This window comes from Asparagus officinalis, chromosome 3, assembly GCF_001876935.1.
Source record: "Asparagus officinalis chromosome 3, Aspof.V1, whole genome shotgun sequence".
Lineage (NCBI taxonomy): Eukaryota > Viridiplantae > Streptophyta > Magnoliopsida > Asparagales > Asparagaceae > Asparagus > Asparagus officinalis.
Genome location: NC_033796.1, coordinates 32059156 through 32084348, shown reverse-complemented (window position 1 = coordinate 32084348; position 25193 = coordinate 32059156). Strand labels below are relative to the sequence as shown.

Below are 25193 nucleotides of genomic sequence, written 5' to 3'. Positions count from 1 at the left end.
TACCTCCGTCACTGTAGTAGGCTGTCTAAAAATCACAATGGATAGTTGATCCCTATCAAACCCCGACGATAGATCACTGCAACCGCAGCTCGGCTTCAATGGGGGAGAAACTCTCTTCACCCCCCTCTGGATGCATGTAGAAAACATATTCCTTTGGCATTTTCCTCGCCTACCTTTCTATTTTTTACTATTTCATTACTTATTTATATGCACTTTTACTGCAAATAAATGAAGTCTCTCTCCATTTATTCTAGATGTTGGTAATTTAGGATACATTTATCTCACTACTTTCATGGTACAGTCTATTTGCTTTATTAGTGAGATGAATTTACTAATTCTTCTAATTTGTTTTATTCGTTGATTTGGCTAAAAGTTATTGGCACATGCTCTGGAAATCTACAGTGCTTGGGACGCAATCTAATTGATTACATACTCTCCAAATTTTGTGTAGGATTGCAGATAAATCCCAAATATACACTCAACATGCTTACATGAGACCTCTCGGAGTGGGTCAGTTGCATTTATTTCTTTTCCCTTTTTTTTACTAAATTATATTTCATACTGCAACATTGTTTGGCCTCATTGGTGGTCAGTTTAGACTACATTCTATATCTCTCCCTTCTCTTTTATATTAATTACTTCATATATTCCACTGGTTATGCTTTTTTCTTTCACCTATCGCTTTTCCTACTTTCTGTTGGTAGCTGCCATGATATTGGGTATTGATGAAGAAAATGGACCTCAACTATTCAAATGTGATCCAGCTGGTCATTTTTTTTTCACAAGGTAATATTGAAAACTTTTCACTTTTGTCCTGCTGTCATCTGGTCTCTTATAAGATAAATAGCTTGAAACTTAGGGTGACAACACTTGGTTGCAGCTAGAGACGTTCATGGCACGAGCCATATGTTTGTTGAGTACATGACGTAGATGTAGTTGAGAGAACTATATTTTATAATATCTTCATCATCTGAACTGCATCTTTAGCGGAGATTTGGCCAGCTTCTGGTCCAATTTCACTAATGTCATTCCCAAATGACTAGGAGCATACAAGAGACAGCGTACGTGTTCACGACCACAACCATGCACACATCTTCGTATGATAGTTGGAAGATTAGCAAAGAAAAAATAATTTATCTTATGCCTTTATCATAGCCTTCTGTTTCTGACATCTTTCCTAACACTAATTCATGTTTTATTAAGTTATTTGCACAAATTAATGTTGTGAGACCTGTTTTTTCTTTTTGTTGTTTGTTGTATTCACTAATAGCTTCTGGTTTCTCTTATCGGGTATCGTGGACTTGGTCTTGTTACATGTTCAAATGGGACAGTCGATTCAAATTAAAGAAAAAAGGGGAATAAAAAATCACCATTGCTGACCTGAAAATCAATTTTGTTTCCAGGCCACAAGTGCTGGTTTGAAAGAGCAATAAGCAATTAACTTTTTAGAGAAGAAGATGAAGAATGGTCCTTCATTCTCATATGACGAAACCGTGCAGGTACTGTGATTGACTGATATACGTACTGGCATTTTCCGTTACATGAAATACATTGTTTGTTTCTTATCTATACATTCTATTTAATTTATGATAGCCTTCTTACTTTTTGGTGGTTTCTTGATTTTAATCTTCTTGAACTGGGTTCAAGTTTTGGTTAAATTTAATCTTTATGTGCATCTTGCTTTTCTTTACTTCAATCTGTGTTGTTTGAGTTATTTGTGATTTGTATTATGGCTTTAACTCCAGATATTTTCCACTTGTGCGTGTTTTTTGCTTACCTGTATCCAATTATGCTCGATGTAGGACGACACAGATTGGTCTTCAGGTCATATACCGATGGAGATGAAGCAACCCCCCCTTTCGAACACCCCCCCAAAACACGGCCTTCCATCATGGTTTCAAATGACTGTTCATTAATTAATTGACCATATTATGCTAATTTTAACCAAAAAAGGATAAACTGTTGGGCCATGATTGTGATGTACGTTCATCTTCCAGCGGCTGGAAGCCACCTCTCAACCTGGGAATGTGGAGGCTATTTTATCTACAACAAAATATCATAATTTCACAATGCCTCAGAGGCAGAATAATCTGAACGATTGGCTGCAGCATCTCTTGATGACCAAGGATACCACCCCCCGAAACAACTTTGCTGTAGTATTGATGTGAAAATTGCACCCTGCATCTAATGCAAATGAATAAGAATGAGAGAAAAGGTTATTTGTCTTATAGAAATTTGTTTGCATATGTTGGATGATTGTGAAAAAAAAACTTCAATAATTTGCATTGAACAATTTTTTCCACTGTTTTTCCCCTTGCTGGAATTGTTCATTACAACACATAGAAAATTTCATATTTACTTCATATATAATAATTTCAAATATGAGATTGACATTCAATTGCAATATCAATAAAATATTCTATTTTGCAAGTAACTTTGCAAGATATTATAAAATGATATATTAATGCAAACTTACACTAAAAGATATTCTATCTTGCAAGTAACTTTGCAAGATATTATCAAATGATATATTAATGCAAACTTACACTAAGAGTGCAATCAGATGCAAAAATATTTTGTCAGTTGTTTTACTTAGATATTCTATGTTTTATGTAGCCATAATTTACTCTCATGTAAATAAAATTTAAGTTCTTAATCCATTACTTACATTCCATAATTTAATAACAAAACTATATAAATAAAATTATAAATTTAGAAAAAACCACGTGCATTGCACGTGCAATCAACATAGAACAAATACTTGCATAGCGTGAAGGAAGAAGTTTTATTTAAACATATTGCTTGAGATTGCACACAACTTACTACTGTCTGATTTATGTGGGTGCCTTTATATTTTAAATATTTGTGCTATACGCGTTGAATGTCATCAGTTATTGAGAAATTGATCATTAGAGTCAATAGGTACCAATGATTGGCTTAAAGACGCCATTTCGGGATGGCTTGTTAAGACATGTTGCTGAAGATGTTCTAAAGCTGGCTAAGGTTGATCAACTGACATTTCCAATTGATTGCTATTTGCCCATAATTAAATTTCAAAGCGTGACTTTTAAATGCTTTAAACTATTTTTCAGGATGGCTTGGAAAGAAGAAGTTACAAAGAAGCTAGATTTCTGAGAGAAGTAGCTGAGGTGATTAATTCAGGCAAGAACAGTTACCAATTTTGTTGTCTGGATGACTTAAATGTGATTTTTATGAGTCAATGGGTGCTGGATTAACAGTTACCAATTTTGTTGTCTGGATGACTTAAATGTGATTTTTATGAGTCAATGGGTGCTGGATTGGCCATGGCCCCTAGAGACATTGCATTCAAGGTTTAAATGTGATTTTTATGAGTCAATGGGTGCTGGATTGGCCATGGCCCCTAGAGACATTGCATTCAAGGAAAAACTTCTTCCTTCACTCTATGCAAGTATTTGTTCTTGCTGTTATTGATATACTCAATTACTCATCACGATCGCACCATTTATTTTCTTTTGAGAAAAACACATGACAAGTTAAACAATGTAATGAAGATATGATGATTTTTTATTGAATTATTGCTTTGATACAGTGACAATTTCATCTGGGCAGCACTCATTACTCTCATTTATGAAGATTTAGTTTGGCGTGTCACCCATAATAGTGTTTGATCTTTTTTATGAAGTTTCCTTTTGAGAGGTGTTGTTTACAAAAATGACCGGGAACCTAAATCTGAGCAATCATATAATGAGATTTTGGAATGCTTGCTGACCAGGTAGAATCTAATGACATAATAGATTGCAACAATGACTGAAAGAAATTTATTTTTTTGGTTGTCTATTAAAGTCCTCAAGAGTACTATTTATTCTAATACTTTCTCGCATAAGGTTTACAGTTTTTGGCACCTTGCTTTCTCTATAATAAGCTGAAAGTTACTTTAGGGAATGCCTTCTTAAGTGTGCGATTTGCTCAAGTTTTAGGTTCAATGATTCTTTTCATACAAGTGGAATTATATCTCCTTGTTCATAGTTATGCATTTTTCTTATATTCTATGCCAGCATATGGAATTTATTCGTTGGCAGACTGATTTGCTATATGGTGAGGTTTTTGCATATGTTTCTTGTGTTTTACTTACATTTTAGTTTGTTACGGTTAAGCTAGGAGAATTCAAACTAGGAGAGTTACTGGACTCACCTCCCCCAGGACTGGCTGAAGCAATTGCAATCTCAAAGATATGATATTTTAGTCAAGCTGTTAAACAGAGATTGTTTTGTTTATTTTATTTTAATTTTTTGGCAGAAACTAGAGTTTTTTATGCCTGTCAGATTTTTTTTCTAGGTTATGCAATTTGTTGAATCACAAGAATACAATATTTTTAGTCGTATAGTATGTGTTTGGATCTGCACCATCCTGGCTTTTATGGCTAAGGTAATTGTTTGCTGCATTTGACATAATCCTACTTGTTTACATGTGTTCATGTAATTTAAATGTGAGTATATAATTTCAAATACAGCACCTTTTTGATCTTATACCCTCCTAGCATCACAAGCGAGGTCGGCATGATATATATAGCTCTGGCCTACATCAAGGTACCAAAAATGTTTCATTTTAGATTTAGTTTCTTCTATTTGCTATCATGAGGGAATGACTTCATCATTTGGTTTTTGGTAATGGCAAGCCTCTGAAAAATACTTCATTAGGATACCAAACAAGTGAAACTTCTCTTTCAATTATTTCTATGAAGCTATCATTGCTCTTGGAAATTATGTGCCAAGTATGTATCTGATATTTTCACAATCTGTGTGGATGTATTGGTGTTATCTAATCTCTAAGATTATCTTCTTGTTGGCAGGGAGTGCTCTTGGTTTAGTTGTGAATGTATTCCTCTAAAAAAACGGATTGCCAATGTTTTATGAATTATTGATTACATGTGTTTGCTTTCGGCTGGGTGCTCATCTCAAAACGCCTTATTTTATGAAACGTGATAACAGTGAACTTATTTGCATTTCTTGTTTGGTTATGTTCACCGTCTAAAACCTACTATTATACTTCTACAGACATTTGTTTAAAAACTACAGGGGTTTCTACTTTCAGGATTATTTATGTTGTAATAAGGATTATTTGTTTGAAACATGGATTAAATTAAATAAATCATAATGAAATGAATCAATAATAAAATAATAAATTTAAAAATTTACCACGTGCATGGCACGTGCAATCCAACTAGTCATATATATATATGGTTATTTATCACCAAAGAAAGATTTATTACCATTTATTCACACCATTTCATTATAAAATTCCAGGGTTTTACAATAATACATTGTAAATTAAACAGAAATAAAACACATTAACTTAGAATTACATCGAAACTTTAATAAAAAAGTTACATCACTTCATTGCCGTGTCTCTCCCACAAATATTCAATTAATGCATTTCGAAGTGCGAAGTGTGCTTCTTTATCTTTGAATTTCTTATGCCGGATCAGGAATTGTTGGAACCGTTCGGCATCGTTCATCCATATGTCTTCAACATTTTACCCTTCAAACTAACTAACTACTTTTAGATATTCCATTTATGTCCTATTTAATTATTAGTTAATATTTTTATATTTTTAAAATAAGTAAAAAAATTGTTAGATTGAGAGAAATTAAAATAGAGTTGGAAATGGAGGAGTGTGCTTGGAGTTGCAAAGCTCTATTTTGGCATATTCCTTAGAATATGCTTCAGTGGGGACTGCAAAATGCAGTCAATGGTTGGAGCTACTCTAATGAGGTAACTTGGGGCATTACGGGTGGATAAGTTAAGCAAATTGCAATTAGAGGGTGATTAGGGATTTTTTTTGGGTATGCATAAAATTGTAGTTTTTGTAAAAGAAAATTCTAATAGTACACCTAAAACCATTTATTTTATTTCTCTCTCAAAAAAAAAATATTTTGTTATCCATTTTACACATGGAGATGATGTCTGATTTGCCTTAAAGTCTCTTCGAGTATATAAAAATTCAACTGCAATGAAATTTGAATATTACAATATTCAAATATAACATTACACCTATAATATTTATTAGAGTTACAATTAAGTTTGATGGTTACTTATTCGCTAGGTCATGAGATACCTTTACTTGTGAAAAAAAGTGAATTGTATTCAATTTTTATTCTAAACACATGTAATATATAATATTTATTAGATGTTATGACTTTTGGAAATATTCAAATATAATTGTTGATGTTAGATAATCACACGACTAAATTAGTCGAAAAAAGGTTGACCAGGGGCCGCTAATTTCTCCGAATATCTACTTTGAGTAGAGCTATTCTTCCATGCACGTGCACCAACGCTTGAGAGGGCAGGGTATGGTTCCTCCGTTGTTCCTCTGACGATCAAATTAGCTAGTTAATTGAGTGGAAAAGTGGCGAACTATAGCTGTTCTTAAGTGCAGTGGAATGAAGAGAAATATCGAGAAATTTGCTTATCTTTATGCTGAGAAATACTTTCCCCTTTTATGGCAAAGAAGGAAGGACATTTTGATCTCTTCGTCCGAGTCAGGGCTAGCGGGTGGGTCAACTTCGACTTTACAGGTGTCGGACGTGGAGTGGGCGTGGTCACTTCGGCATTTTAATGAGATCGGATAGGCGACATGCGAAACCGGCATGGTCCGATGTGCCATAAATAATGTTAGGGATGGAGGAATGATGGCATCTATCATGCATTTAACGAGATATCGACGTGTTGTCAGGCAGGGGGCTCGAGGTCGTAGTCGTCTTTTGTCTTGTATGAATGTGTGCCTAGAGGTGCCGCCTTTCGAGTTAGCTTTCGTGAGATGTCAACTCGGTGAGTTGAGTGAATCAAGACTTTGGCTATTCCAAGTGTCGAGTCGGTCGAATTAGGCGTAATGACGGATCCTAATCTTGGCGAATGAAAACACCATAACAATACTATTGTGTTTTAACAAACTCTATAATTTATTTTATTGACTAGCACATTTGGATCAAAAGCTATTCCCTCTAATTAGTTTTCACTAGTATCACATTATGATGACAGAGTAGCTGCAAAACTATAATTAATCCCTCAATCCTTAACATTTTGGGGTGTGAATCTCAATTAACCACAATTGTAACATTCTATGTGATTATGTACAAGGTTAAGATATCTATAGTCTAAATGTGCGCTAAAATTGTAGTTCCCCTTGAGGAAGGACAAAGAAACAAATGAATGCAAATTCTATTAGAACACTTTCGTTAAATGCAGTAATATCTATATTATTCATAAGAGTTAATTTGAAAATTTTAGTTGTTCTATACTATTCATAAGGGTTAGTTTAAATTTTTTTAGTATTCTATATGCTATTCATAAGGGTTAATTTGAAAACTGGTTTTCAGTTCCTACTTGCCCCTTGAGCTCGTCAATTTGTCCCTTCATATCCGTTTAATTTTTTTAATCTCATATTATCTCTTAAACTATTAAATTCATTCCTTATTTCTCATTAAACTATTTTTAGTCCCATCTTACTATTTGAACTATTAAATTCGTCCCTTATCACCTTTAATACCAAATTAACACATCCCTTATATTAAATTTTGATTATTTTGAATGGATAAAATAAGGCTAAATACCCATATTGGTACTTTAATTCCACCACATTTACCAAGAAGATATTTTAATTAGGCAAACCTGCTTTAAGGCATTTTAATTGATTCAACTTACCAACAAGGCCATTTTTCTCATCGGCGACCAGTTTTCCGGCGAGAGCTCGTCACGTGCGTGACACATGATGACTTAAACTGTGTTTTAGCTGTTGATGTGGCACGAATCTGTCCTATTTTGGGTGAATTGAGATTTTTAGAGGGTTAATTCCCGCCTTTAAACACTGCCACGTCAGAAAATCCGTACCATATCAGCAGATAAAAAATAGTTTAAGTCATCATGTGTCACGCACGTAACGAGCTTTTGCCGGAAAACTGATCGCCGACGAGAAAAAGGACATTGTTGGTAAGTTGAATCAATTAAAATGTCTTAAAACAAGTTTGCCTAATTAAAATACCTTCTTGGTAAATGAGGTGGAATTAAAATACAAATATGGATATTTAGCCAATAAAATAATAATACAAATGGTAAGATGAGACTGAAGTGATAGTTCAAAGATAATGTGAGGCTCAAAATAATTACACTTTATAGTGCGCTTGACAAGTTTGGAAATAATTTAGACTAGATTTGCACTAGCTCCAATTAGCCTAGGTTATTCTAAACTACACTTTATTAAACTAGTTTTAACTTAAACCTAGTTTGGCTAATTTGTAAACTAGACAACCTTTTTGAACTAGTACTCTTATAAACTAAGTGAGAGCTTGTTTATTTCTACCCTAGTTGTGGAGCACAAGTGGACTTTAAAAGAACTAGTTTTTTTTTTTTTTCTATCTTCTTCATTTGCCAACTAAGAGCTAAGCACAGGGACTCATTTTGTCTCAACTAAAAACTAGTTTACCCCATTTACCAAACATACACTCAGCTAACTATTGTTTTTTTTACAAATCCCAGTCACAAAATAATTTTTATTCATTAACTCTTGCAAAATAAAACCTAGGATTGTTACTCGTAAGAAACCGAAGTCGTACAGGTAGCAGTATATATATACCTAAACGCCTCAGCTTTTTCTAGGGGCCTCTTGAGGGGTTTATCTCTAGAAACACGCCTCTCTTTTCTCCTCCTCAATCCCAACCCCTGCTGCACAAAACCAAAACCCTAGAATCAAAATAGAGAGAATTTTTTTTTTCCAGATAAAAAAGATGTCGTCTTCATCGGCGAACATAATAGTTCTGCTGAGTTTAGGTATAGCGGGTATCGTGCTGATGACCCGCAAGCTGAAGCGAGCGGTGAAGCAGGATTTGGGGGCTTTTGTGCAGAGATTCGAGATTCTTCCGCCGCCTCCGCCTCCGCCGCCGAAGGCTCCTCATCCTTTGACTGGCCTCACTTTCGCCGTCGCCGACGTGTAAGTGACCTAGACTTCCCCGTTTCTTGTATAGTTTCGTATTATTTGTTAAAAATTTGACAACAGATTGTTTGGTTTCTTGAAATGTCTGATTCTTTACTAATTTTTGGAGATTTATGATTTGTTATAGCTGGTATCAAATCTTACCTTGTGTAGCTGCTGAGAGCCCTGTGAATTAGTTCAAATATCAGATTGGTGTGTGATTGTGTTTGAAGGCTTTTGTTCTGACTGAATTTATCACTGGGGATAAATTTTTTGAGAGACACTGAGTTGTGTTTTGTTGTGTGGGAAGTTGTTGCAGGATGGAAGTTCTAGAAGTTTGGAAATAGCATCACATGCAGAATCTTTAATGCATTCTTCAACTTTCTTTATCTGCTGGAAATGAATGCGTGCACGTCGAATTACCTTGTTTTGGTGTCAATTTCTCTAAAAAATTAATCTAAAAACAAATTGTTTTCGAGTAATTTCCTGTTCTGACATCAACATGTGCTTTAAAAATCCTTGCTTTGGTGTGTCGTTAAACATTGCTGTGATTTCTATGAGGCCTATAGCATAAAACTCTACACTGCTAAGCTTAGACATTGGGTATGCTATTTGGTTTGGGGTCATGTTTTTATTCTTGGTGCATGAAGCATATATTTCAAAATAATTATCTTGTAACTTTTATCTTCTTTTGCTCTGCATCTTCCTTCAATTTATAAGAGGAGCTTTACCTCGTCACTTCCTAGCACTTCTATCACTATCAGCCTCTTCATTACTAATCTTGGTCTTGATACTAAGACATCACTTCATCAAGTACCAAAAACATCAGTTACAACAAAATGTTCTAGTACTGACAATCATTAATCTTATTATCTGCAAAAAAACATCAGTTACAACAAAATGTTCTAGTACTGACAATCATTAATCTTATTATCTGCAACATCTGGCAGCTTGATATTTGATATAGGATGAATGCTAGTACTGACAATCATTAATCTTATTATCTGCAACATCTGGCAGCTTGATATTTGATATAGGATGAATGTGTTTGAAGCTAAGAAGAGCCCCTTTATGTAAACCAATGAAACTAGCTGTCTTCTGTTAATCATAATCTTAGGGGGATTAAGATTTATGTATTTACATAGTTTATGCATTGTCTTCAATTTATAAGAGGAGCTTTACCTCATCACTTCCTAGCACTTCTATCACTATCAGACTCTTCATTACTAATCTTGGTCTTGATACTAAGACATCACTTCATCAAGTACCACTGTTGTAAAAAGCGGCGGATAGCGGCGCTATAGCGCCGCCTTTGGCGGTCGCGGACCTTCACCGCCCCGCTTAAGGGGTTTGCGGCTGGGTTAGGCGGAGAAAACCGCTATTCTCTCGAATAGCGGTCGATTGCGCGCTGTAGCGCTCAAGAGCGGTGAAAAAGCGGGTTAATTTCGCTACAGATTATGCCCAACCCGAACCCGACCCGTACCGCTTACCATAAAATCCTCACCTCTTTGCCCTAGCCGCCTCTCTAGCCTCTCTCGACTCCCGACACCCTGCTTCTCTCGACGATTTCCAGCGCCGTCAACGCCACTGCCGGCGACGACTTCCAGCGCCGTCAACAGCGCTTCCGACGACGACTCTGGCGCCGACTCCCGCACCAACAGCGACAACTCGCCTTTCTCTCTCTCTCACTTCCTCCGGTCAAGTCGTCTCTCGTTCACTGTCTCTCCAGTCTCCGGTCAAGCCAACAGCGCCTTCGTCAGCTTCGTCTCTATTGGGTAGCGGCTTCAGTCCACTTAAACAATAACAGTGTTTGCTGCTCAGATATATAGTCTCAAAATCTATTCCCTTCCACGCTAAAGTCTGTCCTTAAATTAAAATAGTATCAACCGCAAAATCAACTGCCTTGCCGTTGATCATTGCCCCAATTTGGCCGACAAAAGGGGAGCTAGTGAATTGTATGTGACGTATGTCTAAGTGGCTTTGTTAGCCCACTTAAACGAAGATGTGATACATGACTTTTGTTTGAATGTTATTTTTAAATTTTAATAAGATACATCATCAGAAAATTAAAGTAACAATCAAAATACTTGTCAGACTCATAAATGATTTTGTTACTAATCTATGTTTTTTTATTGTTGAGCATTTTTTATATTAAGACTTGAAATGTGAAGAAATGAGACAAATAACAGTCTTTTTGATAAACAGATGCGTTTTTTATTCTTTAATCTTTATAATTATAGTACTTTGTTAATATTATGTAATTATTACACATCTAGTTCATGTTTAGGCATCAAGTATGCATTTGTAGAATTTTTGATTTTTATATGATTTTTCTTATTATTTAGAACATTTAAATATATATATATTTGACCGCTATTTGACTGTGCGCTATTTGCCGCTATTTCACCGCAATAGCGCGCAATAGCCTTAGCGGTACCTCGCCGCGCCGCGACGCGATCCGCTATCAACAACCTTGTCAAGTACCAAAAACATCAGTTACAACAAAATGTTCTAGTACTGACAATCATTAATCTTATTATCTGCAACATCTGGCAGCTTGATATTTGATATAGGATGAATGTGTTTGAAGCTAAGAAGAGCCCCTTTATGTAAACCAATGAAACTAGCTGTCTTCTGTTAATCATAATCTTAGGGGGATTAAGATTTATGTATTTACATAGTTTATGCATTGTCTTCATTTTGTTGTATTATGTTCTTTGAAAGGTTATTCCTATGATCTAAGGTAGAATTCTTGCTGCGTGTACTGTATTCATGCGACCTATGTTTGCTTCTATATTGTAGTTTTCCTAGACTTATAAATTGGCTTCACTTTTATCAGATTTGATATCGATGGATATATAACCGGGTTTGGCAATCCAGACTGGGCTAGAACACATGAACCTGCCTCACGAACATCCCCAGTGGTTTCTATACTCATAGAAAATGGTGCTACTTGTGTTGGAAAGACTGTCATTGATGACATGGCCTCCAGGTGACACTTATTGCTCTGTGCTAAATAACCACATCTTTTTTCATTTTGATAGAGTTAATAATATTGCTACGTAAACTGCTGTCAGTTTCTTGTAACCTTTTCCGTTATAATGGTAATGTTCCTATTACCTCTCATGTATGTTTTGAGGCATAATAATCATGCTTTCTGTTTTTTCCATAAATATTTGTTTCATCACTAAGACGTTTACATTGAACCCTAATATGTTCAGCATTATTGGTGAAAATAAACATTTTGGAGCACCGACAAATCCTGCGGCTCCGGACCGAGTTCCTGGAGGATGTTCAAGTGGATCAGCTGCTGCTGTTGCTGGTGGTCTAGTAGATTTTTCATTGGGTGAGTTACTGTTTTGTAATTCAATTGTTTTCCCACCGAATCCAACCTTTCCTGATGTATGTTTGTGTAATTTCAATAATCATTACGGGAGGAACTTACATAATGAAACTTGTTGTTTGCAATTTAATACTACATATTGTTACTGTTTCTCCATAGTTTTAAAGAATCTATAATTTTTTTGGGTCAAAAAGCTTGTGCAATGCATACCTAGATCTAAAGCAGCTTCCATAGTACTCTTTCTGGCATGAATTCTTGGTGATGAAGCTCATAAAAGTATCAATATGTACCGGCATCAACTAAAACATTAAAATTTGTAAATTTGGATGAGGGCTGTGTGTTCTTGTTTGCTGTTGCTTATATCAGTAGGAAGTATGCAAGGTCTGATTTCTTCATATATAGAGCTTCAGTTTCAACTGATTTGTGTATCTTTGAATTTTGAGTGTGTATACCTACGTGTATGGCATTTATCTATGGGATTTGTGCGAATGTGTGTCCATGTACATATATTTCACCTGCACAGTGTATTTATGTGCACGTGTTACACTCTTTGTGCAAGTGGAACTCCTGCTATAGTGTTGTCTGGAGATCTTTTCCTTCTTGGGTCAGGGGGGTGGGGAAGGGTTTGTATGCTGATAATCAGCAGCTCAGGTAAATTTTGTAAATGGTAGTTTGCTCTAGAATAAGCGAAACATGACATTTATGATGTATTTTTATTTAAAAAAATGGAGCTAAAACCTGCACAAAATAGTGTGAACTCTTTCCTGTTTAGTTGACATGCCCTGAGAAACAAAGACTGCTCGGAAGAGGCTCTTCCACTTAAAGATTTCCTACCACATTTTAATTTCATGGGTTAAATAATCTTATGTATGATTGTGCTAGTATTTATAGGAGTAACTTATTCTATGATAGCTGATATTTTGGATTTGATAGGCCTTGTTGTGATTCCATGTTAATAGTCTATATATAGTTTATCCTGTTTTTGATATATCATTTTGTGCTTCATAGATCCTTCTCTATATGAACATCATATACCATCCACTGATGGCAAACTGGCATATCAATATGTTTGACCTATATGTGATGTTTTGGCATTCATGATTTAAGTATAATGCCATTGCTACTCCCAGAGTATTCCCTGCCAGGGAACAAGTGACAAATAAGGGTATTACGTGTAAGCAGATCTTAACAATGCATGAAGACTGATATCTACTGGGAGTCTAGGACCAAGGGTTTCACAAATACTAATCTTGCGGGCGATATTCATTTGCACGGTCTAAGACATGATCACAAGTATGAATTAGCATATTTTGCTGTTAACTACCATTATTGGTTAAAGATAACATGATTTACAATAAGGTTGTGTTATATGGTAAGCCTGTGCCATGCACACTTTAATATAAGCCTCTGGCATGCACACTTTAATGTAAGCCTCTGGCATGCCCACCCCTTCATGGTTGGTTTTGTGTGGTTGTGTTTTTAGTATTAATCACAACTCATAGTATTATTACCATAGGTATGATGAACATAATATGCAGGAGGTTATAACTAGCTAGATGACCCCAAAAATGAGTAGATTGGACTTCTCTAGTGCCTTTTCTCTCCTCTATGTGCCTATGTCGATTTTCCTGCCCTTGTTACCCATTTTCTTTTATCCTCCTCTGTATCCCATTTCTCATACTTTTACCTCCAATTTTACTTTGTTTTGCCTTGCTTCTTCATCCCACCCCTGGTTCTTCATGCTTGTAGCATTAATTCCTAGTTTGATATGGTTTTGTTCCATCACTGCACAACATACAATGGTCAGAACAGTTCTGGTAGTCTATTGCATTGGGGGAATCTTTCATCATTGCTTTTGAAGCGATTTCTTTCAGGCAATCATCCATCAGTTTTTTAATGATCTTGTTTCCTTGAGATATTAGGTTGTTAAGTTCAGAAAAGTCAGTACAGTTACAGGTGGCATTGTCATATGTTTTCTATATTTATCAAGAGTTTTGTTTTAAGTACTTAATACAAAATTATTTTCACAGGAAGCAAGTTTTTGGTGTCGATGTATTATGAGATGTTTTCTTAGTAAATGAAGCTAATGCACCAAATCTTCAAGCCAAGCATTTAAATTTCGATGAAAATGGTCTACTTTTATGCTCACTTTTCATTTTTTGTCTATCGAAATATGCAATTTATTTATGACGTTAGAACTAGAAGGAATGAGAATTCTTGGGTCTCCTGCTTCATTAATAAATAAGAGTCGCTGCATCATCATAATTACTCTGAGTTCTCTATTATGTACTGTGTCAGAAGGGTCATACAGTCTTCATGTATGAAGTATGAACTAAGAAGCAAAAATTACTGTCATCTTCTCCATTCATGTGAATCAAAGAAGGCGGCTAACTTCTAAAGCATGTCTTAATAGTGATCCGACCATCGGTAAAAGCAATGCGATTAGTTATATTTAGATACCTTTAAACAGGTTTTTATTTATATTTGATGGGATTATGATGTTCAAATATTTTAACTACCTTATTCCTTTAAGTGCATACAAAAGAAGTTGGAGGTTGCTCCAGGACAGGATTTAGGCAAAATTTGTTGGCATGGTTTACGGCAATTATTTTTAATGGGTCAGCAAGGGTTATACGTGCCTAAGCAAGCTAGGACAAAAATCATGAAGGATGCACTGATGGTTAATTTGAATGAGGAGATGACCCTTAACAGAAGTGTCGTGAAGAAAAGATTTCTTTTAGTCAATCCCAAAATTTTGAATTTAGGCCTTGTTGTCGTTGACAATCTATTTGTATGCTAAGTTCATGCTTCTAATCTCATAGTTAAATCACCATTGTGATTCATATTTGTTTGGTGCAGAGGTATGCACTGATGTATTTTATCAAGATTGATCTGTGGTTGCATTTTCTATTAATGGGGATGTCTATTGTACAGATCATCTGTACCATAGTCCAAAAATTTGTCTTTCTGAAGTTTGAGCATGTGAAAAATGATTGGAAAATAACCGTCTAATGTTTTTTCCTTTAGCCAAGGTTATTCTATTTTTCCTTCTAGAAAATGGTGAAAATGATTCATCTTGAGTGTGTATGTAGGTATGGATACCATTGGTGGTGTGAGAATACCTGGAGGATTCTGTGGTATCTTTGGGTTCCGACCTTCACATGCAGCTGTCTCCAATATTGGTGTTCTTCCCGTCTCACCAAGTTTAGACGCTCCAGGTATGCGTTGAATTTTGTAACGTTGGCACCCCCTGTTCTTGTCTTGCATATGATCTATGGAAAACACATCTATTCCATGTTATTTTTGCCAGATGGTCAATGCAGTCACTATCCTTGCATAGCAACATAGATATGGCTTTCTAATGTGGTTAATTTCTAAATTGCACGGTACTGTTCAATTTATTAACACGCATTGATTTTCTATTGTGTTTATGAATGAGTCAGTTTGAAATCAGAAAATCTGAAACCATAATTCAACAAAATTAGAGGGACATACAACTGAAAGTGTTGCTTAACATAATTTATTCAATAGGTATTGGGTACTGCACACATGTTCACAAAAGAACATATTCAACAGGTATTGCACAAGGCACAACATGTGCATCAAAGCATGCATTCTAGGATACATTGCTGCAATAGAGATAAAACTCTGTTTGATACTGTTCTCCATCAGCAACAAATGTCCTTTTGCTGTGCTTTCAGTTATAGTTCAGGTTTGGAACCGGCATTTTTGTTAAATACATCAAACAATTCAGCTAAGATTCGGCCAGGCATAGGGGTGACACTGTTAACATGTTTTCCCAATATTCTGAATAAGAATTTGTCCAGGAATATTGCAGGTGTTCTAGCAGCTCTCTAATATATCTGAGATTTATGATTAAGAAAACTTAAACTGTAAACTCTTATTTGTTTAAAATTAAAGAGCATTCTATCAATGTACAATGCACACAAGTAGTAACTTTGTATTAGCTACTTGCAGAATAAACTGCGTAAGAGATTAATGTAAGTAACTTATATCCTAAAACAGTACCACTGCCAAGCGAGAACCTGTAGGATACTTCAGATCGAATCACTCTTCCGTTAGTAATATGGGCAGATCCAATTCATTGGCATTAAACGTAGTATTCCTTGTACTATGTCCAACAACTTGTCTTTGTGCAAGTTCATTTGTCTTCAGGTTTTGCTTTGATACTGATTGAAACATGTTGCTGTCCATAGTCGCTAGTCCTTTATTTTGGGTTTGCAGGATGGTTTGCAAAGGATGTTAGTATACTACGTCGTGTGGGGCATGTGGTTCTCCAGCTTCCTCATTGTGAGCCTCGGAAGCCTAGGCAGGTTATTATAGCCGATGACTGTTTTCAACTGTCAAAAATCCCCGCAACCAGGTTGACTCAGGTGGTGGTCAAGTCTATGGAGAAAATATTTGGAAGTATGTATTTTTTTTAGCGTTTACATTTATAGGCCATTACTTATCAATTTTTAATTTTCTCTTTTCTTCTGGGAAGAATCAAGTTTTTTCCTCTGTTATTAATGTCAATTGATGACTTTAGGACAAGTTCTGAATCATTTAAATCTTGGAGACTATCTGCGCTCGAAAGCTGCCAGCTTAAAAGAAATTCAAAATGGAGAATTGAATGGTGATCAAAGAATTTCTTTGTTAGCGCAACTTGCAAATGCAATGCTAGCTCTTAACAAGTGAGTTCTTTCTGGAATTGTTGATAAGCCTTGTGGGTTTGGTATAGCCCGTGCTTCCAGTAATTTTCATTAATGCTTGCTTTTGGTATGATTGGCTCTTTTCATGTACCTTTTATTTGTAAACAATTTTTGTAGAAAATTTTAGTTGTAAATATTGATTTAGTTATTATCTTATAGTGGATACGGGTATATTTTTTGTGGTTTTCTTTTCTTTTCAAAATCTACAATTTTACTTTTTAGTCTGTTGAAGTTTTAAGTTCTAACTTATAACATAGCTTGTGTTAAAGTATTGTTATGAATGAAAATGAAAACCGAATCAGTTGTCACCTACTACTGTCATTCCATATTGGCTATTGAATGGCCAAATGGTTACCCGCTTGCAAATGAATACTGCAATGTTAAAGTAAAAGAGCACAGTACTCAGGATGTGTGGAAGTTTGCAACATTGCCGTGTTTAAAATGGATCAGATTTCTTCACTGGAACCAATATAATAAATATGCAGACAAGGTTTAAAATCTGACCGAAACTCCGAAAGTGTTTTTTTCAATCAGTTATATCTTGCTATTGTTGATCTAGGCTTCAGCTGTTTCCATATAATATATTTTCTACTACTTTCTGAATACTTAATACAAAAATTTGGGCCATGTTCCGGATACAATAAGATAGCTCCTGTATTTGTCTTCTTGATTTCTTGTAGTTTAATCTTTGTGACCATTCCTTTCAATTTTTACAGCCGCGAGTTTAAGCATAATCACGAGGAGTGGATCAGCTCTGGTAATGTTTCAGTAGATCCTTACGTATTAGCACTTGCAAGGGACTCATCTGAAGCTACTAATGAGCATATGGCCTACTGCCACTCTGCAAGAAATGAAACACACACTGCTCTCAATTCCCTTTTGAAGGTATTTATTAGCCTTTCTCTTATTCCTATTTGTAAGCAGTGGCGAAAATTTATTGCTTAACATTTATATCTTGATCATTTTTGTACAATTTTACTAGGGATTTCCTAGTTTACAATATAATCTTGGTGTTTAATTAGTAGCTGTTAGGTAGACTCTATTGTCATCCAACTTCAACCTCTTCAGAATGAGTGGGTTATGGCTCTCTTTATTTAAGTCCTGTATGTATGCTTTGCTCAAGCCGTGATCTTTCAACTTGTTTGTTTATTTCCTATATGCTGACCTTCAATGGATGTGGCTAGTTACCCTGAAATGAACCTGGGTTTATGGCTGTAATCTTGTAAGCTTACAACTCCCTTTTTTATTTTGTTTGTTGCTCAGGTTTCTCCAAATATTTGAACATGGATTTATATAATACTCAACATTATTATTTTTGGCGATGGAGTACAATCCAAGTGTGTCACATTCTCTTTTAGTGATTGTACTATGTCTTTGTTCAGTTTGTTGCGTTCCTGTGATTATTTCATAGGGTAATTATTATGAAACCCCCTTCATGTTTGCCCACGTATTAGGAAACCCCCTAACTTTATTTTTTTGATTACAAAACCCCTTCCTGTTAACTAGACTGGTAAGAATCAGTTAAAACATCACATGCAAGTCACATGCGTTGTTATATCTCAAACTACCTTCTTCTTCTTCCTTTCTTGGTATAGTTTCATTTTCTCTCTTTTCATTATGTGTTATTTCTCTCATTTCACTTAAAAGTGAATATTCTAAATGAAACCCTTGAATGTCTCTAGCAAAGTCTTGAGCTTCAAGTAAAGATGCCTGATAATAGACTTGTCATTATGCATCTCGCAAACCAGAAAACCCATTAATCATAATATGATTAAGCTCATCCTTCGATGTCTGATAATAGACTTGTACCACATTTGGATTACCCTCAAGCCTTGTGGTCATAGCACCATGAGCATCCTAAAACCTTTGAGCTGAACTTTTTCCATGGGGGAAAAATGAAAGCTCTATCTGCATCAACAACCATAAACTTCTATGAGAGGGCACCAACGCGCAAATAGAAACAATGTTTCAATAGTATATACTCTGTTTCTTTCTTCATTGAACTCGAGCACATCCCATTTAAATTTTGATTGTCAGAGAGAGGAAGTGATATATGAAGAGAAGAGAAAGGGAAGCTAGAATGAATTGAGTACTTCTGTCATCAAGAGGAAGAAGAAGAGGGTAACTTTGGAATACAATAATGCATGTGACTTGCACATGCTATTTTAAATGGATCTTAACAGATTAGTTAACGGGAGGGGGTTTTGTAATAAAAAAAATAATGTGAGGGGGTTTCCTAATAAGTGGCCAAACTTGAACGGGGTTTCATAATAATTACCCTATTTCACATAGAAAGGACTACGCACATAATTTATTTTACATATTTATGTAATATGTTAGCTAGTAATTGGCCTTCATGGTCAAGGAATGAACATAAATCCTTTATATGAACTATGTAGAAATTTAGCAGCTTGGATTAGGCTTGTTTGAGATTCACGAATATGTTAAGCAAGCATTCTGAAACACACTGACGAATATAATCTGCCAAGGGATATTATTTTCCAAATGACTTCTCTTCTGTTAAATACTTGACATACAAGTTGCATTTTAAGTTTAAGCAAACTGGAATTTGTTCTATATTATTTGGACATCCGAACCAGCAGAAATAAAACATACATTAAGTAGCACTTATTTCTAAACCTATTAGTTCTTTACGATGCATACATTAAAATCATCTAGGTCATTTAATGCATTTTTTTGTCAAATCTATGAAAAATATTTATGACCTGTTTTGGCAGTGACATCAATGCTCGTCTTTTTGTACCAAATTCCTGCCAATGAAACTATGGAGAAGAGCATTGCTTGTGGCCGATAATAGACCTTAGCAGGCAATTCAACCTCATGACAACAGTAGTCCCATTTAGTACAAGTAAGCAGGTGATGTTTAGGGCAACCACCCTTATTAATGTAGTTTAAGCTCTTGTGACCAACCAGAGCCTCACCAAACCACTGATAATCGGGGGGGGGGGGGGCAGTCTAAAGGGTCTTGAAGACAATAGATTTGCTATATACCTGTATTAGTCTCGAGACAGATGGGGAAAAGAACTTCCAAAGCAACATTCTCTTTTGGGTAATTGATTGTTCTATAGTTGCATGGCTGTTAGGAAATATATGTTTTGGTTTCTTCTGGATATTTTCTGATGCAACATAAAAAGCAGTTAACCTTATATGCCAAATAAGCAGTGGTATCTATAAATGATTACAGATCATGCCTATAGTTACTTTCTTGTTCTGCTTGAACCTCCATCTATGTGCTTAATCTGCCTGCTCAAGTGCCTAGATTAGGTGAAGAGTCCATATGCAAGGGGATGGCTATTCATTTGGGTATTGTTCTTGCTTAACTGTACACAGATTTGCAGATCTTTAAAGATACAATGAGATGCATGTTGTAATTAACAAAGAAGAGTTAGTTTAGTCCAATGATTGCATGAAATTAGAAAAGAAAACAAAACGGCCTAGGAGATTTTGAGAATTTATGTAATTTGGATCATTTGCTTTATATGTGGTTTGGTTTTTAATTGGATGCACTGGTTTTGAACCCAAGGTTTTAAATGTCGGGTTCATGTTAGACGGCTAAAATTCATGTCGGATAGCGGAAATCGGGGATATGTGTGGGGACATGAAAAAAAATATCGGATTGCGATATCGGATGGTGTGCATATATGTAATATAATATCATAAATGGAATCCAAACATACTTAATAAATTCTATTGTTCAAATATATAAATAAGTAAATAACTTATGATGCTTAGGGTTGCTGTTGAAGGAAAGATATGAGAAAAGATAAGCCCGATGTTGGTAGTTAAGGAGAGAGAAGATTGCCCGATATTGATGTCGAAGAAATAACTCGAAGAATAGACCGATGAGATGTTGAATGAGAGAGATAAGAGGAGTGACGGAAATGACTTCGGTCCTTTTACCCCCTAATTGATCGGGTTTTGTCTTTGGAAGCAATATTAATTCAATCAGAAATTTAAACCCAAACCTAATTAGATAAACATAACTATAAAAACCAACTAATTTTTCAAACCGAACAAGCGGCTGACATAGCGACATGCCCCCCGATATATCTGGCCAACATATCCGACATGTCCCGCGATATATGTGACATGAACCCTGAAAATGCAATACACATTGAAAAGTTTCATATCGTTTCAGTTGGTCTCTAAATCCGGCATATCGGTCGACATGTCTGTCATGACAGCTGACATTTAAAACACTGTTTGAACCTAATTCAAAAGGTATTTTGTAGTTTTGCTCCTCTACTTATTATATGCCTTGAGTTGAATGCAATGTGCTATAGCAACGCTATCATTTACCATCCTTTTTTATGGGGAATTTACAAGGTTCTTTGGTAGCTGAAGCTGGCTCTTTTTTTTTTAATTTGTGGCTAGCCCCTTTCTTTTCCTATGGAGAGTGTGAATGTTTGGTTGACAGTTGGCCCTAAAATTTTGTCAAATCTTTGGAGGAACCTTGTTCTCCATTTTGATGGGAAATAACTTAAAAGTATGTAGAAATTTAGCAGGATCCCTATTTCAAAGATATCAATCGTGGCACTTCTCGGATATATATGGATGCTTTCTGGGCTTTTCTCTACTTATTCCTTAAATTTACCCATTTTACTAACTATAAGCATTAGAAACTGAACTTCAATTATACACTGTCCCTTTACTTCTAAGAGAAAGTAAATTGAAGGTAATTTAGAATAATAAAATGTAGCAGAATGGTACATTGAAGGTTTTTCTTGCTACAAAAAAGATTTAAGGTCTTTGTATCGGTTCAGTGCAACTGTAATAAGCACCAAAATTGTTGACCACTTGAGTTGTACATGATGGTCCAGCACAAATATATTAAAAGCAAGTAAATTTTTTTCAATATCTGAATTAAAAAAATCTTATGCTTTAAGTTTTTAGTAGAAAGATCTTATTTGTATTAAACTCTAAATCCTCATGATCTAACCAGTACTTATTTCTTGTGGGCTACTTGTAGGACGATGGAATTCTTGTCCTCCCAACAGTCTTAGGACCTCCTCCAAAACTTAATGGAAAGGAAATTCTGTCCGCAGATTACCAGACGAAAACTTTATGTTTATCAGCTATTGCAAGCATGTCAGGTTGCTGTCAGGTATTGAAATATTGTTTGGCAACTTGACTTTTTTTTTATATTGTTGTCTTCCAGTGCATCAGCGGCTCAATCGGACTGTAAAGAGTTGTATTATTTGCAAAATCTCCTGTTTATAAGATATAAACCTTTTGCAGGTGACCATTCCCTTAGGTGTACATGAAAAGCTTCCTGTTTCTGTGTCATTTATTGCAAGGCAAGGACGTGATCACTTCTTATTAGATACTGTCCATGCCATATATCCATCACTTCAGGAACAGGCAGATATCGCCATGAAATCCAACATTTCAAATGGTAGCATCAGCAAAGAAGAATCTGCAGAAACTGCAAAAGAGAAGGTCAGTTTTTTCCCTCACATATTTAAGTCAGTTCTTTTTCACATATTTAAGTCTAAACTTATTTGGCAGTTCTTCTATTTCTTTTCTGCCAGTAATTGCTATATTCTTTCACCATCCATTATATTGCTGAGTTCTCCGACTGCATGGAGTTTGGTTGTTTTCTTTCTTCTTCTTCTTCTTTTATTTATTTATTTATTTATTTATATATTTGGTCATACCTGCGAGATCTCCATGTATATGTGATGGTAAAGGGTTGCAGCTGGGTGCTTCTTTTTTCCTTCAATAGCGGGGCTATTTAGGCTTGGAAGATCTTGAGCTAATGAAGTTAAAATTTCATGAGCATTAATTCTTAGAATTTGAATTGATTTAATGAACTTTTATTTCATGTTGGCACATACTGGGGTCGAGTTTAGATTAATTTATTTGAGTGTTGGTGGAGCATATTGTTTGCACATAGTCTGAGCATAATCATGATTTTTATTAAATGTACTTTGAGGATGTTTTTTGAATTTTTTTTTATCATTTTCCCATCATATCTTCCTCTAGATGTTTTGACAGGTGCATCATTGATTCACCTTAATCTCTTTTGAATCCTTATCTGATATGTGATATAATATTCCTGATTTCAGTACTTGGCCTTTTACAGGGAAACATAGCTTACAAAGAGAAACAGTGGCAGAAAGCAATTAATCTATATACTGAAGCCATAAAACTGAATGACAAGAACGCCACATACTACAGTAATAGGGCTGCTGCTTATTTGGAGCTGGGAGGGTACTTTTCCAAATTTTTTGTTCAACCTTTGGCTTCATTAATTGTTCTCTGCATATATTCTGATTTCATTTTGTATGATTCAGTTACCTTCAAGCTGAAGCTGATTGCAACGAAGCAATAAGCATTGACAAAAAGGTTAGTTCCCCTAATGGTTAAAGTGTGACACCATCAAAATTTATGTTCTAGTGTTTCTTCAATTATTTGTCAGACTGATTTTCTTAATTCTGTTTCTACAAACTAATTTGTGAGATGATATGTGTTCCCTGGCTAATAGAATAAACTAATAACCCTTTATTTTATTTATTAGTTGAAGTGCCAAACTGTGTCTAGAGTACACCATGTGGCAATGTATTTGAGTACAGCATTCTAAAATGTAACAACTATGTTATAAATGTACATTTGCGGTCACCACCTCAGACTCTTGATGGGTAAAAAAGAGCTTATTAGAGTGAAGTATGCGAGTCTTATGGAGATTTGTAAGCTGTAATGCGTAAGAGGGTGTTTGTGGGGAGCTTATTTTTGGTCAAAACAACTTCTAAGCTAACTTTCCATATCTATGTGTTTGGTAAGACACCAATAAGCTATAGCTTTTGAGTCCCTTTGAAAAAGTTGGGTTTCCCCAACTTTGATAAACTAGCTTATATCATCATCGAAGAGCATGTTTGGGAACTTTTAATAGTAGAGTATTTTCTTCCTGTCTTTAGTCAAAATTCATGGCTTATAATCCACTAAAAAAATAAGTTAGGGTACCCTAGCTTATTCGGTTAGGGTACCCTAGCTTATTCTTTTAGTGGATTATAATTCAAAATAAACTACTTGCCAAACATCTCAAAGTGGCTTATAAGCCACAAAATTGATTTATACGTCAGTTTGACCATTTGCCAAACGTGCTTTTAAGCTATGTTTGACCTAGCAAATGACTATTCTATCCATGCAGTTTTTATAGAATTTTTATCATAAAAGCCAAAAGCTGCCAAGTTGTGGCATAGGTTATAAGCTTCAGAAAATAAGCCCTAGCTTATTCTTTTAATGGATTATAATTCAAAATAAGCTACTTGCCAAACATCTCAAAGTGACTTATAAGCCACAAAATTGGCTTATATGCCACTTTGACCGTTTGCCAAACGTGTTCTTAAGCTATGTTTGACCAAGCAAATGACTATTCTATCCATGCAGTTTTAATAGAATTTTTATCGTAAAAGCCAAAAGCCGCCAAATAGTGGCATAGCTTATAAGCTACAGAAGTCCTCTCAAACACCTTCTAAGGCATCCATGTAGTCAGCTGGTAATGATCTCAGTGTTCTATAAGTGGAATACCAGTTTAAGCAATCAGCAAGAAGCTCTGGCCTGGTATATAGAATCACTTAAGCTGATTTCTCAAATATTGCTGTATACTTGGCTTCATCAGTAGCCACCTGGAGATACTTGGTCCATGATTTTATTGTGGTGGCACTTAAAGTTGACCGATATTAAGTAAAACAAGCGGGAATTTATCACTCAGTTGATTGGCCAAAGTGAAGTCAACAACCTGGTAATTGTGAGGGAATGCTCCAAAATCTAATGAGTCCATCATCGAACTAATCAATAAGTGCATCAATTTTTGTTTAAAATTTTACGCGCTGGAAAAGTCTCATTCCTGGTTACTGCCCTTTCTCCCAAAAAATGAATATAAATAAGTGGAGGTTCTAAGGACATAGATAGTTTGGAAGGCTGAAGCTTCTTTTGCATTGTGTACTTACATTTTACTGCTGCGCCCAGTGATTATGCTTTTGCCCTATGTGGATGTGGGAGCTAGGAGAGAGTAGAGAGTCTTTCTTGCTCCTAACTCTCCTATATAGCTCATTTCCCTGGCAACAGAATGAGCAGCCCATGTGAAAAACAATTAGCACAAACTTAAAAGGTGCATATTGCATCATCCAGATGGATGCCCCCCCTCCCCCGGTGCGGCCCCCCC

General features: G+C 35.5%; 1 protein-coding gene and 1 long non-coding RNA gene across 2 annotated transcripts in view; both read left to right on the top strand.

The window, feature by feature from the left end:
* Window positions 330-1911, top strand: LOC109832195. Its single transcript, XR_002244657.1, has 4 exons — window positions 330-510; window positions 705-786; window positions 1404-1499; window positions 1803-1911. It is a non-coding gene; the product is annotated as an uncharacterized LOC109832195 (long non-coding RNA).
* The window catches only part of LOC109833672 (outer envelope protein 64, chloroplastic), a 19186-nt gene continuing 2638 nt past the window's right edge, over window positions 8646-25193 (top strand). Inside the window, exons 1-11 of the mRNA XM_020401425.1 lie at window positions 8646-8968; window positions 11790-11942; window positions 12172-12296; window positions 15386-15511; window positions 16539-16721; window positions 16843-16987; window positions 17722-17890; window positions 21996-22130; window positions 22265-22465; window positions 23112-23239; window positions 23323-23374. Of these exons, the coding sequence (XP_020257014.1) occupies window positions 8766-8968; window positions 11790-11942; window positions 12172-12296; window positions 15386-15511; window positions 16539-16721; window positions 16843-16987; window positions 17722-17890; window positions 21996-22130; window positions 22265-22465; window positions 23112-23239; window positions 23323-23374 (1620 nt within the window). The 5' untranslated portion in view covers window positions 8646-8765. The remainder of the gene's footprint in view (window positions 8969-11789; window positions 11943-12171; window positions 12297-15385; window positions 15512-16538; window positions 16722-16842; window positions 16988-17721; window positions 17891-21995; window positions 22131-22264; window positions 22466-23111; window positions 23240-23322; window positions 23375-25193) is intronic.